The sequence below is a fragment of the Anomaloglossus baeobatrachus genome, chromosome 10 (genome assembly GCF_048569485.1).
Source record: "Anomaloglossus baeobatrachus isolate aAnoBae1 chromosome 10, aAnoBae1.hap1, whole genome shotgun sequence".
Taxonomy (NCBI): domain Eukaryota; kingdom Metazoa; phylum Chordata; class Amphibia; order Anura; family Aromobatidae; genus Anomaloglossus; species Anomaloglossus baeobatrachus.
This window is the reverse complement of record NC_134362.1, coordinates 16,158,306-16,180,927: the sequence shown is the minus strand read 5'-3', so window position 1 is coordinate 16,180,927 and position 22,622 is coordinate 16,158,306. Positions and strand designations below refer to the sequence as shown.

Sequence of the window (22,622 nt, the reverse complement as noted above, 5' to 3'; positions counted from 1 at the left end):
CTATGGCACACACCACGCCGGCTAATGAACTAATGACCCTCCCAGCCCGGACCACCCTAGCGTTAAGCCGTGAATGGTGGTCTCCTCGCCAGTGTTACTTACTTGATGTGCTCCTGGTGCCCGGACCCCTCCACGGTTTTCGCTCCCCATCTCTGCTCCTTCTCGCTCAGGTCGTTCTGTAAGGGATGGAAGAATAGATATTACATTGATCTTCAGCCTGAATCTGAATGCAGAGATTAAAGCTTTATGAAACAGAAAACTCCATTAATGAAAATAAATTAAAAGCATCTGCAGAATAATAAGTGACTGGAATCAGAAGATGTGGACGGGACTCATCTGCTCACCACAAAGTCAGGATCCGTCTCCCAGTCGTCTCCATCATCTTGAGAAATGGAAAGAGAATGTCCTGCTGCAGATTTCCACATCTGGAAGATAAAAGCCGGCCATTATTACACTCACAGGATGCGATTACGCATCTCAAGGAAGAAGGAGAAGCCAAGACATGAGAAAGTTACAATCTGCTTAAAGGGACAGCGCACATAAAATGCAAATCACAAAGAATACCACTGCCTCGGACGGATGCATCGGAAATGGATATTGTACAGATGGATCATCGCTAACCGCCTGCCCCAAAGCTTGCAAGAACGGAAAGGAAGAGTGGTCTTCAACCATATGAAGACTGGAATGAAATATGGACCCATGACTTGAGTCCTGATGGATTGCTACAATGGGCGGCACGGTGGCTCAGTGGTTAGCACTGCAGTCTTGCAGCGCTGGGGTCCTGGGTTCAATTCCCACCAAGGACACCATCTGCAAGGAGTTTGTATGTTCTCCCCGTGTTTGCGTGGGTTTCCTCCCACACTCCAAAGACATACAGATAGGGAATTTAGATTGTGAGCCCCAATGGGGACAGTGTTGCCAATGTATGTAAAGTGCTGTGGAATTAACAGCGCTATATAAATGAATAAATAATATTATTATTATGTGTCAGCCTAAAGTCCGCACATTCAGCTCAGGAAGGGTTGTCTTGTATGAACAGAACAGTAGGTCTGCACGGCTTCTGGATGCAAACTGACAGCAAGCAGAGATCTTAAAAGGGGTTGTCCACTAATTTTTAAGTATTAAAAATGAGCCAATGGGGGCACGCAATGGAACAAAAACAAACGCTTCACCTACGACCCCCCCTCCGCTTCACCGCACCTCTGCCCCTGTTGGTCTCCTGGCTTCTTCTAATAAGAGATGTCACATGATTGCAGCTAATCAGTCTCCCTGATTGTCTGCAGCAACCTTCACATTCTACCTGCGCAAAAAAAAAAAAATTCTTCCAGCTCAGATGGAATTTGAAGGCTGCAGCCAATCAGTGGCCCCTGACTGGCTGCCACAGTCACAATGTCCCCCACCAGGAGGAGAATGTTAAAAGATACAGGCAGCGGTGCAGTGAAATGGACGGGGTCCTGTAGGTGTGCATGTTTGGTTTATTAATTTATTTTTTTGCTTTTCATACCATCATGGGCTATTTTTTAGAGGAAAACCCCTTTAAAAGCAGTGGGCAATTGAAACATTCCACATAAGGAATATATATGCTTTCTCCATGATACTCAAGTTTTATACACTAGATCTATTAAAAAAATAAATAAATAAATGAAGAAATGGCTGCCAAAAGGTAGTAATTGGTAAACCAAACAGCGCCTCCATTGACCATAGGCTGTGTTTGGTACTGCAGCTGGAACTTAACTCACTTAATTAAAGCTGAGTTGTAATTACCGTACTAGTAAATGCCAATTTCACAAGTCATTTTGGGAAATGATGGCTTAAACTACAGATAATAACATCTGACACCACAGCAGCCCTGCCGGTATACTGGGAGAACTGGGTTGTCTGGTACTGGAGTGGGGCAATGCTCAAACATCCTCAGACTATAGGCTAGGGAAGACCATACGATCGCAGCCTGAAACCAGACATGCCAGGTCCATATTCTCCCCGACAATAGCATACCCGAGGCTCCTTTACATATTAGGCTGTCGGCCGGACCAGTCTCGATCGGTGGGTTTGGATGACACCAGTGTGATGTGTTTGGCGGCTTTAGCTCATGTTTACAAAACTTAGACCCGAGTCATCGAAACTTTTACGCCAACATAAGAAGTCTTAAAAAGTCTCACTTTTGGCACAATTGGAGGTTGTACTAAAAATAGTGTCTTTTGCCGTTCTACGCCATTTGTCTACTTTGCGCAGAGCTGCATCGGGACAGGGTGCGACGAGCGTCAGCGTTCACAACACCCCACAAATCTTACTCCAGCAGGTACTGCTATAAAGTTTGTGGCGAGGGGTACACAGGGGGCACACCACTCATCCGATGCACCAACATGAATCAGGACTCCAGCACATCTCATCAAGGCTGGTGTGAACAACGCCACTCCAGATCCGTCAGGCCCGACCAGTTTTATTCTCCTTTCTCAAGGACTTTTACTTTTCAGTTTTGGAGAAGTTGGCAAGAGGCTGTTTTAGGGGTTTTATTTTCTTAAGTTTTCTTTCCAGTCTTTTGCAAAAGCATAAATTTACATTAATGCAAAATTAATTTGGTCACATTTTAATTTCCCCATTAATCACTGTTTTTTGCACTAATCATTCATAAATCAGTACAATCATCATTGTATAATTGGCTTCTGGTCATACACATACGAGTGCCAGCATCTGTATGCAATACTGGGCCAAATAAAGCACCCAACACCGCTGGGAAAAATGGCACCTGTGTTATATACTACCGGCACAATTGACCAAGTTTTATTGGTGTTTTTTGGAGCAAGTTTGCGGTTAAAAGCTTACAAGACGCCGCTATAGTTTATTTTTATTGTACAACCACTTGACTTTTCATATGTTCAGTTTTTTGGGCTTTTACTTCTGTTTCAGGTTTTGGAAAATGCCTGGTGAGAGCCAAAAAAGTGCAAGTCACCTCTGAAGCGGCTCCTGATGGAATCATCCACAAGGCACTGTGCAATCTGCAGACTGGAAAAACTCTTCAAAAACGCTCCAGGAAACTAAGAACTCCTCCCGAACCTCCCCAAAGATGGAGCTTTCCTAGAAGTGATTCCCACTAGAAAACGCTTCATCTTTGACCACCTAAAAAACACCTATGTGCGCACAATCTTAATGCTCTGATCGGAGCAACAGTTTAGCTTCTTAGATGTTGATGTCACAGGCAACAGAAGCCTTTAAAAGGCTGGAAACAAGGGGAAAGTGTCCCTTTCGATCCCCATCGGCCTGTCTTACAACATGATGGCGATAAAGGTCCTCCATGTCTCATGGTCGCACAAGAGAAACCTGCAGCTCAGCAAAGATCAGTGAGTTTATAATACAGTGTTGCACAGGCCACCTAGTGAGCGCAGGAACAAATTCCATAGAAAAGAAATAAGAATTATTCTTACCGATAATTCGCTTTCTAGGACCTTCCACGACAGCATAGGAGGTTGTCTCTCCACGCCCTAATTGGGACAGGAAGTTCAAGAGGTTTAAAAGGACCCTCCCACCTCCCACAGCCAGTGTCTTACAAAGAATCCATAGCATATGAGAAGTACTACACATTCAGGAGTAAATGAATATATAGGGGAGGGAATTACCTGCTGTCGTGGAAGGTCCTAGAAAGCGAATTATCGGTAAGAATAATTCTTATTTCTCTAGTCCCTTCCACGACAGCATAGGAGGAATACCAAAGAATTGATACCTAGGGGGGGACCACAGCCTGCAGGACCCTCCTGCCAAAGGCCAAATCCCTGTTGGAATCCAGATCCAACCGATAATGCTTCGCGAACGTATGGAGCGAAGACCACGTAGCTGCCTTGCAGATCTGCTCAGGGGAAGCCCCTGCCCGTTCGGCCCAGGAGGCAGAGGTAGCCCTGGTGGAGTGCGCCGTGAATCCAGTAGGTGGAGAGAGATGCTGAGCGAGGTAGGCATCTCTAATTGCCCGCACAATCCAGTTGGCGACGGTACTCTTAGCCACCTTCTTGCCCTTATTGCGGCCAAAGGGCTGGATGAACAGGTTAGAATCAAGGCGCCAAGAAGCAGTAACCTCCAGGTAGTGCAACACTATCCGACGGACATCCAAAGAGTGAAACACTTCCTCACCCGGAGTCCGAGGATTCTGACAGAAGGAAGGCAGGACGATGGACTGCGAACGGTGAAAATCCGAAACCACCTTGGGAAGGAAGGAAGGGTCCAGCTGAAACACAATGCTGTCATCTCTGATGGTCAGGTAAGGTTCCCTAACGGACAAAGCCTGAAGTTCGCCGACTCTGCGAGCAGATGTAATAGCCACAAGAAAAGCAGTCTTGTGAGAAAGGGAACGAATGTTACAAGAGCACAGAGGTTCAAACGGAGACTGAGATAGTCCTGTAAGGACCACATTGAGATCCCAGCGAGGCGTCAGGACCCTCTGACGTGGACAGAGTCTACTAGCGGACACAAAGAACCGACGGATCCAACGATGATCTGCCAGAGCCATGTCAAAGACTGCACTGAGTGCTGACACCTGAACTTTCAGGGTGCTAGGCCGAAGACCTAAGTCTAAACCACTCTGGAGAAAGTCCAGAATCTGCGCAATATTAGGCCGAAGAGGGTCAGGAGGCCGAGAACCACACCAGGAGGAAAATCTCTTCCAGATTTTGTTGTATATACTATTAGTCACAGGTTTACGGTTCGTCTGTAGCGTAGCCACAACTTTGTCAGAAAGCCCTTGGGCCTTCAGTGCCCGGGCCTCAGAAGCCAGGCAGCCAAGTTGAGATTCTGGGGAGCCGGATGGAAAATCGGACCCTGTGACAGTAGGCTGGGGTCTGAACCTAAGAGGACTGGGCCGTCGATTCCTAGCGTCAGGACCAGGCTGTACCAACTCCTCCGGGGCCACAGAGGGGCTACCAGTATAGTTGGGACCCCCTCGTCTCTGATCTTCCTCAGGGCCCGTGCGAGAAGAGGAAGAGGGGGGAACGCGTAAGCGAGGCGAAAGGACCAACTGTGGCAGAAAGCGTCTACCCCTAACGCCTCGTCCCTTGGGTTCAGGGTTCCCTGTCGAGGCAAAGAGGTCCACCTCTGGTGCACCCCACCTTGCCACTAGAGAGCAGAACACCGCCTGATCCAGGCTCCATTCCCCCGGATGAACATCCCAACGACTCAGGAAATCCGCCTGAAGATTGAGGGAGCCCTTCAGATGGACCGCAGAAAGGGAGAGCAGAGATTGTTCTGCCCATTGAAAGATTCGGGAGGATACCGACTTCAGGGCGCCTGAGCGTGTACTGCCCTGATGTCGAAGATGTGCCACTGTTGTGACATTGTCTGAATATACCAGGACGTGAGAGTCCCGGACGAGGTCCTGAGCCGCAAGGAGGGCTTCCCTGACTGCCCTGAGCTCCCGGTAGTTGGAGGATTGGGAGCTGACGTAAGGACTCCAGACCCCTTGAAATGGGGAATTTGCCACCATTGCCCCCCATCCTCGTAGGCTGGCATCTGTGGTCAGTGTAACCAGGGGTTTCTGAGTCCAGGCAACCCCCACCTGCAGGTTGGCGGGACTCAGCCACCAGAGAAGGGATGAGGAGACGGACCCCGAGAGGCGAAACCTTCGGTTTAGGGATGACGGGAGTCTGTCCCAATGTGCCAGGATATGATCCTGGAGACACCGAGAATGGGCCTGAGCCCACCTGACTGAAGGAATGCAGGATGTCATGGAACCCAGGGCTGACATAGCCGCTCGAAGCGTCGGGCGAGCCTGCCTGCGAAGCTTTGATATTTTGGCTAACAGAGCCATCCTGTGGCCCTCTGGGAGAAAGGATGCCTGTCTGTCGGAGTCCAGCAGCACTCCGAGAAACTGCCGAGTGGAGGAGGGGGATAACTGTGATTTTTTGAGATTGGGAATCCATCCCAGAGACCGAAGGATTCCCAAAGACCTTTCCACATGGCTCCGGAGGGTTGGAGCAGACGGAGCCATGAGAAGAAAGTCGTCCAGATACGGAACCAGACAGATACCCTGCAATCTTATGAAGGCGACCACCTCTGCCATGATCTTGGAAAAGATCCTTGGAGCTGAGGAGATCCCGAAGGGAAGTACATTGAATTGGAAATGAAGCACTTCCTCTCCGTGAAGCACCGCAAACCTGAGGTATTGTCTGTGTCCCGGATGGACGGGTACATGGAAGTAGGCATCTTTCAGATCGATAGAGGCCATCTGGTGGTGTAGACCTATCAGGGGAATAGCTGATTTTACCGACTCCATCTTGAACCGCCGGTACCTGACCTGACGGTTTAGACTTTTTAAATTGATAATTATACGGACGTCGCCGGATGGCTTCTTGACCAGGAAGAGACGGGAGTAGAGTCCTACCCCTTCTTCCTGACTCGGGACTGGGGAAACGACCCCCGAGTGCACTAGCTCTATAATCTTTGTGTACAACAGAGCCTGTGAACCCGGAGACGCCAGCGCAGTGACTCGGAGACCCGGAAGAGGGGGGGAAAGGAATTCTATGAGAAGACCGTCCGAGATGATCTTCAGAACCCATTGGCAAGAGGTTATGGACTGCCACTGGGTAAGAAACGCTGAGAGTCTTCCCCCCACCCGGGCCGAGTCACTGTTTGTCCTGCTGAGGACGTTGCTGATGTGGAGGGATGAGGATGTTACTCCCTCTACCTTTGGGATAGCTCCACCTGCCTGCCTTCCCTTTCCCTCTGGGCTGGGAGGCCTGAGGCATCGAGGGACGAAAGGACCGCTTCCTGGTAGGTCTAGGATCGGGCAAGGCCTTACGATCAGTCGCCTTGTCCAGGATATCATCCAGGGCAGGCCCAAACACTAAATCCCCTTTAAACGGAAGGGAACAAAGCCTCATTTTGGAGGTGGAGTCTCCCCTCCAGGCCTTAAGCCAGAGGGCACGTCGGGCAGAGTTAGAAAGCACCGAGGTCCTGGCTGCCAGGCGGACAGATTCCACCGAGGTATCTGCCAGAAAACAGGTAGCCTTCCTAAGCAAGGGAAGGGATTCCAGTAATTCCTCCCTAGGGGTCCCTTGGGAAATATGAGCCTCCAACTGGTCTAACCACCTAATTAGGGACCTGGATACGCAGGTGGAGGCAATGTTGGCTTGAATAGAGGAAGACGATGCCTCCCAGGACCGCTTCATCAGGCCCTCTACCTTCCTATCCATCTGATCCTTCAGTTGGGAAGTATCCTCAAAGGGAAGAGCCGTTTGCTTAGCTACCCTAGCCACCTGAACGTCCACTCTTGGGACCTCCCAATGTAGTCCCGAAGGTTCCAGAGGAAACCGGCGTCTAAGGTCACTCCGTACCCGCCTCTCAGGACATTCCCATTCCTGAGAGACAATATCCAAAACATTGGCATGAACTGGGAATCCCAACTGTTTGACTTCAGGCCAGCAAACATTTCGTCCTGGATTGAAGTAAGAGACTGCACTTCCTCTAACCCATAGTGCTCCGGAACTGCCTCAATAAGATCCCCCAACTCTTCTGAGTGAAATAGAAAGGACTGTTCAGACCCCCCAGATGGAAATCCTTCATCAGGACCCTCCGAGGTGGAAACAGCGTCCTCCTGATCAGAAGGGGTCGACTGGAGTCTCCTCTTTTTTGGAGGAGAGGGTCCAGGAGCAGGGCCAGGAGCAGGGCCAGGAGCAGGGCCAGGAGCAGGGCCAGGAGCAGGGCCAGGAGCAGGAACAGGGAGAGAAGCCAGTGAGGCCCTAATCTCCTGTTTCATCATGGACCGCAACTCATCTATCAGAGATGGTTGTTCGGCCCTAATAATCTGGTCCGTACATTGCTGGCAAAGCTTTTTATCCCATACTGCAGGGAGCTTCTTTATACAGATGGGACATTTTTTAATTTTTTCCATTCTGTCAGGTCTATCAGGCTTATCGGACTTGTCAGCTTTTTCTGACTTCTCTGGCTTCTCTGACTTTCCATTTCTGTCAGTTTTCTTGGTGGCCTTGTCCTCCTAGAAAACACAGACCATATAGCCATAAATCACCTGATAAGACCTATGTCCGAGGGACCATTCCCCTCCATACTCACAGTAGCAGGGGGCACACTGGGTTCTGCAGAGGCTGCTGCAGCGGAAGACATGACAGGGAGCACGGTTGCTTACCATGATCTGATGTCTTCGTGGCAGCCCTTTGCAAAAGGGCCTGCCCCCCCAGTGACGGTGCATGTTCCCCGCCTCCCGCATCCGGTCCTGGGCAGGCCGTGTCACCGTCGGCGTGCCTCCACGCTGCCTCCGCAAAACCGGAAGCGCTCGACCGGAAGTCCGCAAGACCGGAAGTCCCGCCTCCGGGAGCACTTCCGGATCGCTCCGGCAGCGTGCATGCGGGAAGCGGCCGGCGGCTCAGGGAGGACGCCGGCCGGGGAGCTCAACAGCCTGCATCACCCCTCAGGAGGATCCGGAAGGCTGGAGCAGCGGTCCCCCACAGCGTGAGGGAACAGCAAGGGAGGAGCGGTGAGGCCCGACCGATGCTGTCCGGCTTCAGGTACAGGGGATAGATGATCCAAAAAAAAAAAAAAAAAATTATACTGTAGTTCGCCGGCCACCACAGCATAGGAGAAAAACAAAAACCTCTCCATGCCCCATGGGGACAGGAAAGACACTGGCTGTGGGAGGTGGGAGGGTCCTTTTAAACCTCTTGAACTTCCTGTCCCAATTAGGGCGTGGAGAGACAACCTCCTATGCTGTCGTGGAAGGGACTAGAGAAATTATATATATATATATATATATATATATATATATATATATATATATATATATATATATATATATATATATATATATATTATATTATATTATATTATATTATATTATATTATATTATATTATATTATATATATATATATATATATATATATATATATATACACATACATATATATATATACACATACATATACATACATATACACATACATACACACACACACATACATATATATACACACACACTAATATATTATATATATTAGTGTGTGTGATATATATCTATAACTATATAATCTATCTATATATACATACATACATACATACATACACACACACGGGAAGAGTGGTCCCCTGTGACTGACACTCAAGGGCCCACAGAGACCTGGAGTGGTCCCTGCCCGGGCACCATTCACCGGTCCATGTCCGCCACCATGACAGTTATCACTCCCTGTGCTTCGTGTTTACTAGTTTTCGGATGTCTCTCACCGAGCAGCAGTGATGACACAGACATGGCTGGACCTGCGCCCGACATCCACATGTCCCTCTAGAACTAAGTGGTAGATAAAGAAGACTCTGGACACAGACAGGCAGGACAACACACTGACTGCTGAACCCCTTCCGGCCCGGATAAAGTTATTCATTTGCTGTATAAGCTAAAAAGAAGACCACCAACCAGCCAGGCCAAGAGCAGCACATCATAGACAACCCCTTTAATAAATGAGCCGATCACCCTGTTTAGCGCTTGTGGCCGCTGCAGGTCATATTCCTCTTTAGAAGCTGCTGTAGGACACATTACATGGCGGTACGTCACAGCTCGCGTCCGCCACTACGACAGTAGATTTATGGACTGGGGTGGTCCCTATAGATTATAAGTAGGAAATGCAAAATAAAGTCTGGTAGGCGACATGTACCAGCACATCATGGGCCCAAAACAATCACCTTGCTGCCCATAGCAACCGGTCACCGCACAGCTTCCATTTTTGTCTCAAAGTTTACAAAAGAAGCTCCAAATGGCCTTGGTTCACCATCTATGAGAAAAGAAAGCTGCGCAGTGACTGGATTCTACAGGGACAAGGCCCGGCTTATATTCAGACCGTATTAATAAGAGGCCCAGGTTTTCTTATTTAATTTGCCTAAAGAAAAAAAAATATATATACAATGGGCAAAACAGCACTTTTTAGGCCTTACCCTTGAAAAAGATGTAAAATAAAAAAAAAAATTTAGACACGATCACCCGAGAAATGCCTTACTAACAACGAGATTCTGAGTTACACACAAAGGAAAAATAAAAAGTGCCGCAGGGGCTAAAAAAAAAACAACCCCAAAGCATGGCGGTCTCTCCCAGATCAGATCTCATTTATCACAAAAGGTTTAACCCCTTCACCCCCGGCCACTAAAACACCCTAATGACCGGGCCATTTTTTGCAATTCTGACCAGTGTCACTTTGACAGGTTATAACTCTGGAACGCTTCAACGGATCCTGGCGATTCTGACATTGTTTTTTCGTGACATATTGTACTTCATGTCAGTGGTAAATTTAGGCCGATATTTTTTGCGTTTATTTGTGAAAATTTAGGAAATTTGGTGAAAATTTTGAAAATTTCGCAAATTTCAAACTTTGAAAATTTATGCCCATAAATCTGAGAGATATGTCACACAAAATAGTTACTAAATAACATTTCCCACTTGTCTACTTTACATCAGCGCAATTTTCGAAACAAATTTTTTTTCCGTTAGGAAGTTAGAAGGGGTCAAAGGTCATCAGCAATTTCTCATTTTTCCAACAAAATTTACAAAATAATTTTTTTAGGGACCACATCACATTTGAAGTGACTTTGAGAGGCCGAGGTGACAGAAAATACCCAAAAGTGACCCCATTCTAAAAACTGCACCCCTCACACTGCTCAAAACCACATCCAATAAGATTATTAACCCTTTAGGTGCTTCACAGGAACCAAAGCAATGTGGAAGGAAAAAATGAAAATTTTACTTTTTAACACAAAAATGTTACTTTAGCCATAAAATTTTCATTTTTACAAGGGAGAAAAGAGAAAGTACACAATACAATTTATTGTGCATGTTCTCCTGAGTACGCTGATACCCCATATGTGGTAAAAATCAATTGTTTGGGCGCACGGCAGAGCTCGGAAGGGAAGGAGCGCCATTTGAATTTTTGAACGCAAAATTAGCTGCACTCATTAGCGGACGCCATGTCGGGTTTGAAGACCCCCTGAGGTGCCTAAACAATGGAGCTCCCCCCCATAAGTGACCCCATTTTGGAAACTAGAGGCCTCAAATAATTTTTCTAGATGTTTGGTGAGCACTTTGAACCCCTGGGGGCTTCACAAAAGTTTATAGCGTTGAGCCGTGAAAAGAAAAAAAATTTTTTTTACCACAAAACGGTTGCTTCAACTAGGTAGCTTTTTTTTTCACAAGGGTAACAGGAAAAAATGCACCATAAAATGTATTGTGCATTTTCTCCTGAGTACGCAGATACCTCATATGTGGTGGAAATCAAATGTTTGGACACACGGCAGTGCTCGGAAGGCAAGGAGCGCCATTTGAATTTTTGAGTGCAAAATTAGCTGCACCTGTTAGCGGACGCCATGTCGGGTTTGAAGACCCCCTGAGGTGCCTAAACAATGGAGCTCCCCCACAAGTGACCCCATTTTGGAAACTAGAGGCCTCAAATAATTTTTCTAGATGTTTGGTGAGCACTTTGAACCCCTGGGGGCTTCACAAAAGTTTATAGCGTTGAGCCGTGAAAAGAAAAAAAATTTTTTTTACCACAAAACGGTTGCTTCAACTAGGTAGCTTTTTTTCACAAGGGTAACAGGAAAAAATGCACCATAAAATGTATTGTGCATTTTCTCCTAAGTACGCAGATACCTCATATGTGGTGGAAAGTAATTGTTTGGGCGCATGGCGGGGCTCAGAAGAGAAGGAGCGCCATTTGACAGCAAAATTGGTTGGAATCATTAGCGGACACCATGTCACGTTTGGAGACCCCCTATGGTGCCTAAACAGTGGAGCTCCCCCACAAGTGACACCATTTTGGAAACTAGAGCCCTCAAATAATTTTTCTAGATGTTTGGTGAGCACTTTGAACACCTGGGGGCTTCACAGAAGTTTATAGCGTTGAGCCGTGAAAAGAAAAAATTTTTTTTTTACCACAAAACGGTTGCTTCAACTAGGTAGCTTTTTTTTTCACAAGGCTATCAGGAAAAAATGCACCATAAAATGTATTGTGCAATTTCTCCTGAGTACGCAGATACCTCATATGTGGTGGAAAGTAATTGTTTGAGCGCATGGCGGGGCTCAGAAGAGAAGGAGCGCCATTTGACTTTTCAAACGCACAGACGCAGTGCACTGATCGGCCGCTGCAGGACGCACGGTCGGATGCGATAAAAAAAAGCGTTGGGGATACGTAAAAAAAAAAAGTCACGCCAAAAATTGACCATGGATGCAGATACGTTATGTGCATCCCTGATCAGCGCTTGGCGGGACGCACGGACGGATGCGATACAAAAAGCGTCGCAAATACGGAAAAAAGTCACGCCAAAAATTGAGCAGGGATGCCGATCCGTTATGTGCATCCCTGATCAGCGCTTGGCGGGACGCACGGACGGATGCGATACAAAAAGCGTCGTGAATACGGAAAAAAGTCACGCCAAAAATTGACCATGGATGCCGATCCGTTATGTGCATCCCTGATCAGCGCTTGGCGGGACGCACGGACGGATGCGATACAAAAAGCGTCGGGGATACGGAAAAAAAAAGTCACGCCAAAAATTGACCATGGATGCCGATCCGTTATCTGCATCCCTGATCAGCGCTCGGCGGGACGCACGGACCGATGCGATACAAAAAGCGTCGGGGATACGGAAAAAAAAAGTCACGCCAAAAATTGAGCAGGGATGCCGATCCGTTATCTGCATCCCTGATCAGCGCTTGGCGGGACGCACGGACGGATGAGGTGTAAAAATGGACAGGGGATACGGAAAAAAAAAAAGTTATACTCAGTACCCAGAGGACTAGCAGGAGGATCACTGACCAGAAGAGCTGCAGAGGAACAGATGGCAGAGAGATGGACAGCTTTACAGGAGCAGCAGGCAGATCAGCAGAATGCCCAGGAAGAACCCAGCGATGGACGCAGATGTGATCAGGCCGGTGAAGACAGGTAAGAGGACGTCGGGGGAGAGCAGAGGGGGAGAGGGGGGGGGGGGGGGGAGCAGAGGGGGGGGTGAGAGCAGAGGGGGAGGGGGGGAGAGCAGAGGGGGAGGGGGGGGAGAGCAGAGGGGGAGACCGGAGAGGGAGCTGCAGAAGCAGAATAGAAATAATGGGGGAGGCAGTCAGATCGCGGGGGGAGCGGATCGGGATGTCGGGGGGGGGGGGGGTTGGGGGGAGCAGATCGCGGGGGGGGGCACGGCAGGGGCTATCACGGCAGCGCGCAGGGGCACCACGGGAGCGCGCACGGGCTGCAAAGTGAGCACAGTACTCACTTTGCAGCAGCAGCGGTGACCTCAGCAGCAGCGGTGGTAGCAGATCGGGATGCCGGGGGGGCAGATCGGGGCGTAGGGGGGCAGATCGGGGCGTAGGGGGGCAGATCGGGGGGGGCACGGGCAGGGGCCTTCACGGGAGCGCGCAGGGGCCTTCACGGGAGCGCGCAGGGAGCGGAATACTTACCATTAGAGCTGCAGCGGCGGAGACATCAGAGGCGGCGGCGGCGGGCAGCAGCGGTGGCGTGGTACCAAAAGTACCAGCCACTCCACGCTGCAGACATGTTGGGGGAGGGCTCACAGGCCAGCACAGGCCTGGGGAGGGCGGCCACCGGCAGATCAGACCGCCCCACTGCACACTGATTGGAGCGATTGCGCGTCATAGCACGATCGCTCCAATCAGTGCTGCAGGGGCTGGGGGTGGCATGTTTGAGGTCCACCTATGATATGCTGCAGCAGCTGCGGCATCTCATAGCTGGATCTCACAGGATCGCACTAATTCGGGCATTATTTTTGCCGAAATTAGTGCGATCGATGTGGTTGGCGGTTCAGATTTGAACAGCCAATCACATCGATCGTCGATAGGGGGTGGCGATGCCGCCCCCCCCTGGGGTCAAGCAAAGGTCCCCTGCTGTAATAAACAGCAGGGGACATCATTTGAAAGCCGTTGCTATGGCCACGGCAATCAAATGAAGTTTAGGCCGTAAAATTACGTCCCTGGTCGTTAAGTCACGTTAAAATAGGACGTAATTTTACGGCCCGCGGTCGTGAAGGGGTTAACTAGGCCTCGTTGCCCATAGCAACAAATCAGAACTCAGCTTTCATTTCTGAAATGGCTCTAGAATTATAAAAGCTGCGTTCTGATTGGTTGCTCTGAGCACTAATGCCCGCTTTCCTGATAAAAGAAACGTGGCGGTGTAAAGGGAGGGGAACAGACATTTGTGCCGCCCCTGCAGCGGTCGAACCGCTCTGATCCGGGGGTGATTATTCGTGGCTGGAGGGTCTCCGGACCCGGGGGCTAGGGGCCACACCCAAATGAGTAACGGGGTGTTTACAGGGGATTTGGTACAGATCGTGACGGGGAAGGCCCTGGGACTCGGAGGGATGCTGTGGGGTGCAGGGGTCACTCAGGTACTCACTCAGTCAATAAACAGATGCTGACAACCGGGTAAACCAAATCTCGGGGTATCGCTGCCGCTTGAGGGGAGCTCGTCCGGGTCCCGTCCCCTATAGTGTAGCCTGGTGATCCGTGACCTGCCTCCTGGCACTAAGTTTAACTTCAACGTGATGGCCCAGTAGTCAGAAACTTGCCGGGCCCCGCTCCATGCTATGGCCAAGTATGGGAGCCTGCTCTCAGGGTTCATGCTTGGGATTTTCTGGACCGTTTGTTTGGAAGGCCCTATGCCCCTCGTTGCACTAATGCCCAGATTCTGGAGCGGGTTACCTGAAGTTTCTTCCTCATTGTGCCTTCGGTCCCGGACCGGTGACAGTGCCAGGCTGCCGGCTGTCCTCCTTGACAGGTCCAGGCACCTAGTCGCAATCCCCTGGGACCGGGGGTCCAACTCCTCTAGGTCCAAACCACCGTCTGCAACGTAGACTGCTTCTCCTGGGAGCCACCGCTCCCGAACTCCTCTCACTCCCACTCCACTCCTCCCCTCCCTGACCCCCAGGTGAGCAATTCTATTCCACTCAAGCCATCCACTGGTGTGTCAGGGGGGTGTGGTGCAGGGGGTATCTAGGATTTGATTTGCCGTTGTAGGCAACACCATAAGATAGAGACCCAGAACCATGAGGGACTTGGAATACTGCACGGACGGGCAGCTTGTGCAGTACCCTGTGATGACCCGATAGTCCAGGGGTGTCACATTCACAAAAACTAAAACAAATCACAATTAAGGCAGCTGCTCATAGCAACCAATCAGATTCTAGCTTTAATTTTCCAGAGGACCATCGTAAAATTAAAGCATCAGTCTAACTGGTTGCCATGGACACCTGCTCCACTTTCCCTTTGCACCAGACCCATGCTCTCTACTGAGTGACGGCTAGTGAAGAGCGAGCAATACCGGGAGCTCGGTACCGGAAACAAACATGCTGCAAGCTTGGTACATGAGATGAGCCCCTCCAAGCATTCAACCTGCTGGTTACAAGTACCGAGCACCCGAGCATGGTAGTGCCCGCTCATCACTAGTTACCAGTACTGAGCACCCGAGCATGGTAGTGCACGCTCATCACTAGTTACGAGTATTGAGCACCTGAGCATGGTAGAGCCCGCTCATCACTAGTTACCAGTACTGAGCACCCGAGCATGGTAGTGCCCACTCATCACTAGTTACCAGTACTGAGCACGGTAGTGCCCGCTCATCACTAGTTACCAGTACTGAGCACCCGAGCATGGTAGAGCCCGCTCATCACTAGTTACCAGTACTGAGCACCCGAGCATGGTAGTGCCCGCTCATCACTAGTTACCAGTACTGAGCACCCGAGCATGGTAGAGCCCGCTCATCACTAGTTACCAGTACTGAGCACCCGAGCATGGTAGTGCCCACTCATCACTAGTTACCAGTACTGAGCACCTGAGCATGGTAGTGCCCGCTCATCACTAATTACCAGTACAGAGCACCCGAGCATGGTAGTGCCCACTCATCACTAGTTACCAGTACTGAGCACCTGAGCATGGTAGTGCCCGCTCATCACTAGTTACCAGTACTGAGCACCCGAGCATGGTAGTGCCCGCTCATCACTGGTTACCAGTACTGAGCACCCGAGCATGGTAGTGCTCGCTCATCACTAGTTACCAGTACTGAGCACCTGAGCATGGTAGTGCCCGCTCATCACTAGTTACCAGTACTGAGCACCCGAGCATGGTAGTGCCCGCTCATCACTAGTTACCAGTACTGAGCACCGAGCATGGTAGTGCCCGCTCATCACTGGTTACCAGTACTGAGCACCCGAGCATGGTAGTGCCCGCTCATCACTAGTTACCAGTACTCTGGTGAGCATGGTAGTGCCCGCTCACTAGTTACGAGTACCCGAGCATGGTAGTGCCCGCTCATCACTAGTTACCAGTACAGAGCACCTGAGCATGGTAGTGCCCGCTCATCACTAGTTACCAGTACTGAGCACCCGAGCATGGTAGTGCCCGCTCATCACTAATTACCAGTACTGAGCACCAGAGCATGGTAGTGCCCGCTCATCACTAGTTACCAGTACTGAGCACCTGAGCATGGTAGTGCCCGCTCATCACTAGTTACCAGTACTGAGCACCAGAGCATGGTAGTGCCCGCTCATCACTAGTTACGAGTACTGAGCACCCGAGCATGGTAGTGCCCGCTCATCACTAGTTACGAGTACTGAGCACCCGAGCATGGTAGTGCCCGCTCATCACTAGTTACCAGTACAGAGCACCCGAGCATGGTAGTGCCCGCTCATCACTAGTTACGAGTACTGAGCACCTGAGCATGGTAGTGCCGCTCATTACTAGTTACCAGTACTGAGCACCTGAGCATGGTAGTGCCCGCTCATCACTAGTTACCAGTACTGAGCACCTGAGCATGGTAGTGCCCGCTCATCACTAGTTACCAGTACAGAGCACCTGAGCATGGTAGTGCCCGCTCATCACTAGTTACCAGTACAGAGCACCCGAGCATGGTAGTGCCCGCTCATCACTAGTTACAAGTACAGAGCACCCGAGCATGGTAGTGCCCGCTCATTACTAGTTACCAGTACTGAGCACCTGAGCATGGTAGTGCCCACTCATCACTAGTTACCAGTACTGAGCACCTGAGCATGGTAGTGCCCGCTCATCACTAGTTACCAGTACAGAGCACCTGAGCATGGTAGTGCCCGCTCATCACTAGTTACCAGTACAGAGCACCCGAGCATGGTAGTGCCCGCTCATCACTAGTTACAAGTACAGAGCACCCGAGCATGGTAGTGCCCGCTCATTACTAGTTACGAGTACAGAGCACCCGAGCATTGTAGTGCCCGCTCATTACTAGTTACCAGTACAGAGCACCCGAGCATGGTAGTGCCCGCTCATTACTAGTTACCAGTACAGAGCACCCGAGCATGGTAGTGCCCGCTCATTACTAGTTACCAGTACAGAGCACCCGAGCATGGTAGTGCCCGCTCATCACTAGTTATGAGTACCGAGCATTCGAGCATTGTACTGCTCGCTCATCACCAATTACGAGTACAGAACACTGTAGTGCTCGCTCATCACTAATGACGGCATGACTTTGGCCTATATAAAGTACAAGTATTGACCGTGCCGCTCTTCCTCGCCACTGACAGGAAACATATGGACATCACCGTCTAGATATATTTATTACAAGTTCAATAAGAGCAGATGCTGTTAGGAGATTACACTGGTCGCCATAACAAGTCCCCGGGCGCTCTTCAATAAAAGCCATTTACTTACTGCATTACTGATCTCTGAGCGAGCGGAGGGGGACACTACATGCAATAACGTTTGCTCCACACATACGCCATATTGTGAATGTTGGAGGGAGGGTGCAAAGCCAGTAACTGGGGTTTGGGGGGGGAAATTGCAGGGGAGGATGGAAAGTGGGGAAGCTATGAGGGGGGCAGGCAGTGGAAGTTTGGGAGCTCGGTGGGCACGGGTCCTTACACTTGGCACATAGTAACTGGCATTAGGTGAGGTGATCGTGCCAAACACCGGGACATTCTGATTGGTAGCCACAATGCCTCACTCTTACTGATGTGTACTGGGTGTATTTTGGGGGTGCATTCTTGCGGGGGGGCACTGTGACTAGACCTGGGTGCACTAGGAGTGGCGGGGGATGGTTTTCCTTCTTTTGCACTCATCTTATAGACATTTACGCTGGAGCTCGGAGGTGAATATACACTTTATTATACTGTGAAGATTCCCCAAATTATTATGTGCAGGATATCACCGGACTAATCACCCCATAAAAAAAATATAGAATAGTAGGAAATGGGAAGAGACGAGTCAGACGTGTTCCCGGCGTGAAATCTGTGCTACACGATGCTGCTAGCACACACAGCCGTACCCTGCCAAGCAAATGACTCCGGATCCTGCGCTCGCTCCAACTGTATAGGATCAGCACTTTTCCCCCCATAAATATGCAGCCACAGACCACCATATGCCATGTGCGATCTTAACCCTTCACATTCCAGGTGAGAGTGAATGAGTAATGCAGGCACAGGTCTGTACACGATGTGGAACGTGCAACCAGGAAATAGTGATGTGTCACACCCTGTGCGGGCGACATTCCCTGACAGCCCGAATACAAGTGTCCTCTGATCCTGCTTATAAGAGCACGGCCTCATACACCGCCCGTGGCTGCGTCACCTCCACCGCCTTCTTAATACAGACTCCCAGGACACTGCACTGAGAGCAGAGGATAGTGAGGACAGTGCCCGGGTGCAATCAGGGGAAACAGCAGAAGGACGGACAGGATAGCCTTATACTTTACAATGACAGGAGATGGCCTGAAAGTCGGGGGAAAGCTGCAGAATGTTTTGCACCGGTCCAACTACATTAAACCTTGTATGGAACAGAAGTGGGAAAGCAAATAAAAGATAGACATTATGATTTTTTTCCTCTGCAGTAATTGCAGGGTCACTTGTGTTAGAAATTGATCTGCACAGCCTCAGGCCTGGAGGAAATCCATTATCAAATAATGACATCATAGAAGGGGGGTCCGTAAGCCGGACCAAAAAATAAAAACTAAGAAACCCTTAAGCTACATTCATTTGTAGTTTTTTTTTGCTGCGGATTTTGCTGCTGATTTCACAGTATGAATTGCAAAGTGTGAAATCTGCAGGAAGGCACCTGCCTTATGGAAAGATGCATGCATGCGCTGTGGAGTGCACCCGCAACGCGTCACAGATGTAGCTGCTATGGTCTCATGCAAGAAGGAAGAGTGACGGACTCGGCCAACAGGAGATCCTGATAAGATCCGATTTACCTCATACCCGACTCTTCGTTAGGCCGGAGTCACACTTGCGGGAGTCTCGCATCGGCATCACCCGGCACGGCCGCGCACTTTCCGGACACAACAGTCTCAGCTGCATAGACATACATGCAGCTCACCCGCTCCTGTCAGGAGAGTGTGCGGCCGTGCCAGGTGATGCCGATGCGAGACTCCCGCAAGTGTGACTCCGGCCTTACACTTACCTCCAATCCACACAATCATTTATGTGCATTTTTATTGCATTTTCTGATGAGTTTTTGGTGCAATTTTGTCACAAAACTGCAATCAAACCCTTATACCAGCAAAATCAATGCGAATCCTATAGTTTTGTGCTCTTCTTGCTGTTTCCCTTTGCACATTTGGTGCAGAAATAAATCTGTAGCATCAATTCTTTCAGCACTTTTGCAGCGTTTTTCCACCCCAGTACACATGGAAAACACACCGGAAAAAATGCATCAAAAAAGCGTAAAAAATGCATTTTTTTCTGCCAAGAGATGCAGATTTGATGCCGAAATTTCTGCCACCAGAACTCAGCGTGTGCAGAAAGCAATAGTCAATAATCCCAGGTCCCTACAGCTCATCTTCACTGATACATTGTAGCAAGATATCACCATAGGAGAGAGGTTTGTGCTGTGGATTTCAGCAGCCCATTGTGGGCATAAAATACAATTGTAGCAATCTCTCAGCGCGGAGAACTTTGTCTTCTACACCTAGATTCACTTACAGCAAACCGAGAACTTGTAAGGCTAAGGCTGCTTTCACACCTCCGTTTTTTCCTGTGCGGCACAATCCGGCACTTTGCAGGAAAAACGCAACCGTTTTATTTGCTGCCGGTTGCGTTTTTCCTGCATAGACTTTAATTAGTGCCGCATTGTGCCGCATGGGCTTGCGTTACGTCCGTTTTTTGCCGCATGCGGCGGCCGGATGGAACGTTGCCTGGCACGTTTTTTTTTGTGCGGCAAAAAAACCCGCATTGCGCCGCATCCGGCGCATTTTTCAATGCATGCTTATGGACGGCGCGATGCAGCAAAAAACGCATACAGCCGCCGCATGCGGTTTTTGCCACTGCGCATGCTCAGTAGCATGCTGCAAGCAGCAAAAACCGGATGGGCCGCATTTAAAAAACTTATGCAAAGGACGCGACTTTTTCGCCGCATCCGTTGCATAGGTTTTAGAGGCGGACTGGCCGGCTCTGCACCTACCGGATGCACCTACCAATCCGGCTCTAAAACCTATGCAACGGATGCAGCGATAAAACCGCATCCTTTGCATAAGTTTTTTTACATGCAGCCCACCCGGTTTTTGCCACTTGCGGCAGGCTACTGAGTATGTGCAGTGGAAAAACGCATGCGGCATCCGGATGCGTTTTTTTGCCGCAGGACGCCGCATGCGGCGTCCATAGGCATGCATTGCAAATCACGCCGCATCGGCCGGATGCGGCGCGATACGTTTTTTTTTGGCGGACAAAAGAGATACGTTTTTTTTTGCCGGACAAAAACACGTGCCAGGCAACATTCCATCCAGCCGCCGCATCGGCTAAATCTGCTGCATGCGGCAAAAACCATACGGAACGGAAGCCCATGCGGCACAATACGGCACTAATGTAAGTCTATGCAAAAAAAACCGCAACCGGTGGCAAAAAAAAACGGTTGCGTTTTTTTCTGCAAAGCGCCGGATTGTGCCGCACAGGAAAAACCGGATGTGTGAAAGCAGCCTAAGTTCACACAGTGCATCTTTTGCTGCATTTTTGAGGTCACAAAGATGCCCCTATATGCATGCATTTCCTTCCCCCAGCAAAGTCTATGAGATTTCTATTTTGCTGTCCACGCTGGGCATCTTTTGTTGGCTGCGTTTTTCAAGACGCAGCATGTCAATTCTTTTTGCATTTTTGAGCCTTCCAGTCCAAAGATTTGACTTCAAAAATGCATTGGGCAAAATGCGTTAAAAACACTTGAAAAACGCACTAAAAATGCATTGCGTTTTTGATACATTTTAAAGATGCACTGTCAAAAAGATGCCTCATGTGAACATAACCTAACAGCGATAAACTGTATAAAGTCACAAAGCTTATAACGGTCATAACTGCAGTGTTCTCTAGTCTTGTTACATATATGTCCACATCCAGAAAGAGGCGTCTGCACCACCTTTGGCCACGGACAGGAATGGACAATAACCTCTAGGAACCAGATGAACCAGTTGAGCCAATTTACCATCAAAGGGGGGGGACAATAAAATTAAAGACAACCTCAAAGTAGACATCATAATGGAAAACCCCTTTCAGAATTTGTTCTCTCAGGTCAGATATGAGGATAATTTTAGGACACTCCGCATCCCATGCATGTGAATGAGGATTCTGCACCCAATTCCCATAACAGATGTTTCTGCCTAGATACTTGGAAATAAGGCTTCAGTCACACGGGGGGGAGGGGGGGGGATTTGCTGTCGATATTCCACAATTCTCATTTATTGCAAGGAAACTGACATTTTTTTTTCTTTTTTTTTTTAAACGTCAACGTCAATGACTTCTCCAGATTTGCACTGCAAGTTTTACCAACTAATGTAAAGGGTGAAATCCAAGGCAAATCTGCAGCAGAATTGGAAGCAGATTTTGCAGCTGATTTGTAGCAAGAAAAAATCTGCAGTGGAAAAAACAGCGGAAAATCCTCCACATTTCCAGAGAAGCCAAAGATCAGCCCCAATAAACAGCAACAGTAAAGCGGGCTTTACACGCTACGATTTCGCTACAGCGATCTCGTTGGGGTCACGGATTTTGTGACGCACATCCGGCCGCTGTAGCGATGTCGTAGCGTGTGAATCCAAGGAGCGATTTTGGATCGTTGCAAAAACGTCCAAAATCGCTCCTCGTTGACATGGGGGTCTGCTCCCAGTTATCGCTGCAGTCACAAGGGCGAAGTTGATCCTCGTCCCTGCGGCAGTGCACATCGCTACATGTGACGCCGCAGGAACGAGGATAATCTCCTTACCTGCCTCTGGCCACAATGCGGAAGGAAGGAGGTGGGCGGGATGTTACGTCCCGCTCATCTCCGCCCCTCCGCTTTCATTGGGCGGCCGCTTAGTGACGTCGCTGTGACGCCGAACAGACCACCCCCTTAGAAAGCAGGCGGTTCGCCGGTCACAGCGACGTCGCTATGCAGGTAAGTCCGTGTGATGGGGGTGCGCGATTTTGTGCGTGACGGGCAGCGATATGCTTGTTGCGCACAAACGATGGGGGCAGGTCTCATGCTAGCAATATCGGGCTGGATATCGCAGCATGTAAAGCCACCCTTAATCCGCAACCAGACCCGTGGCAGAGCATCCACTGATCCACAGCAGTAATCTGAGGATCTGCCGCGGAATCTCACAGATCGGTTTTTCTGTTTGGAATTTGTAGAAAAATCGGCATTATTATATATTATATAGTGTTCATTACTATGTTA

General features: G+C 49.4%; 1 protein-coding gene across 2 annotated transcripts in view; it reads right to left on the bottom strand.

Moving 5' to 3' along the window:
- CTTN (cortactin) overlaps window positions 1-22,622 on the bottom strand; it is a 59,153-nt gene that overhangs the window by 34,923 nt on the left and 1,608 nt on the right. For both annotated transcript variants that reach the window (XM_075326566.1, XM_075326567.1), the window contains exons 2-3: window positions 345-425; window positions 103-176 (exon numbers count right to left, since the gene is read on the bottom strand). In XM_075326566.1, the coding sequence (XP_075182681.1) occupies window positions 103-176; window positions 345-425 (155 nt within the window). The remainder of the gene's footprint in view (window positions 1-102; window positions 177-344; window positions 426-22,622) is intronic.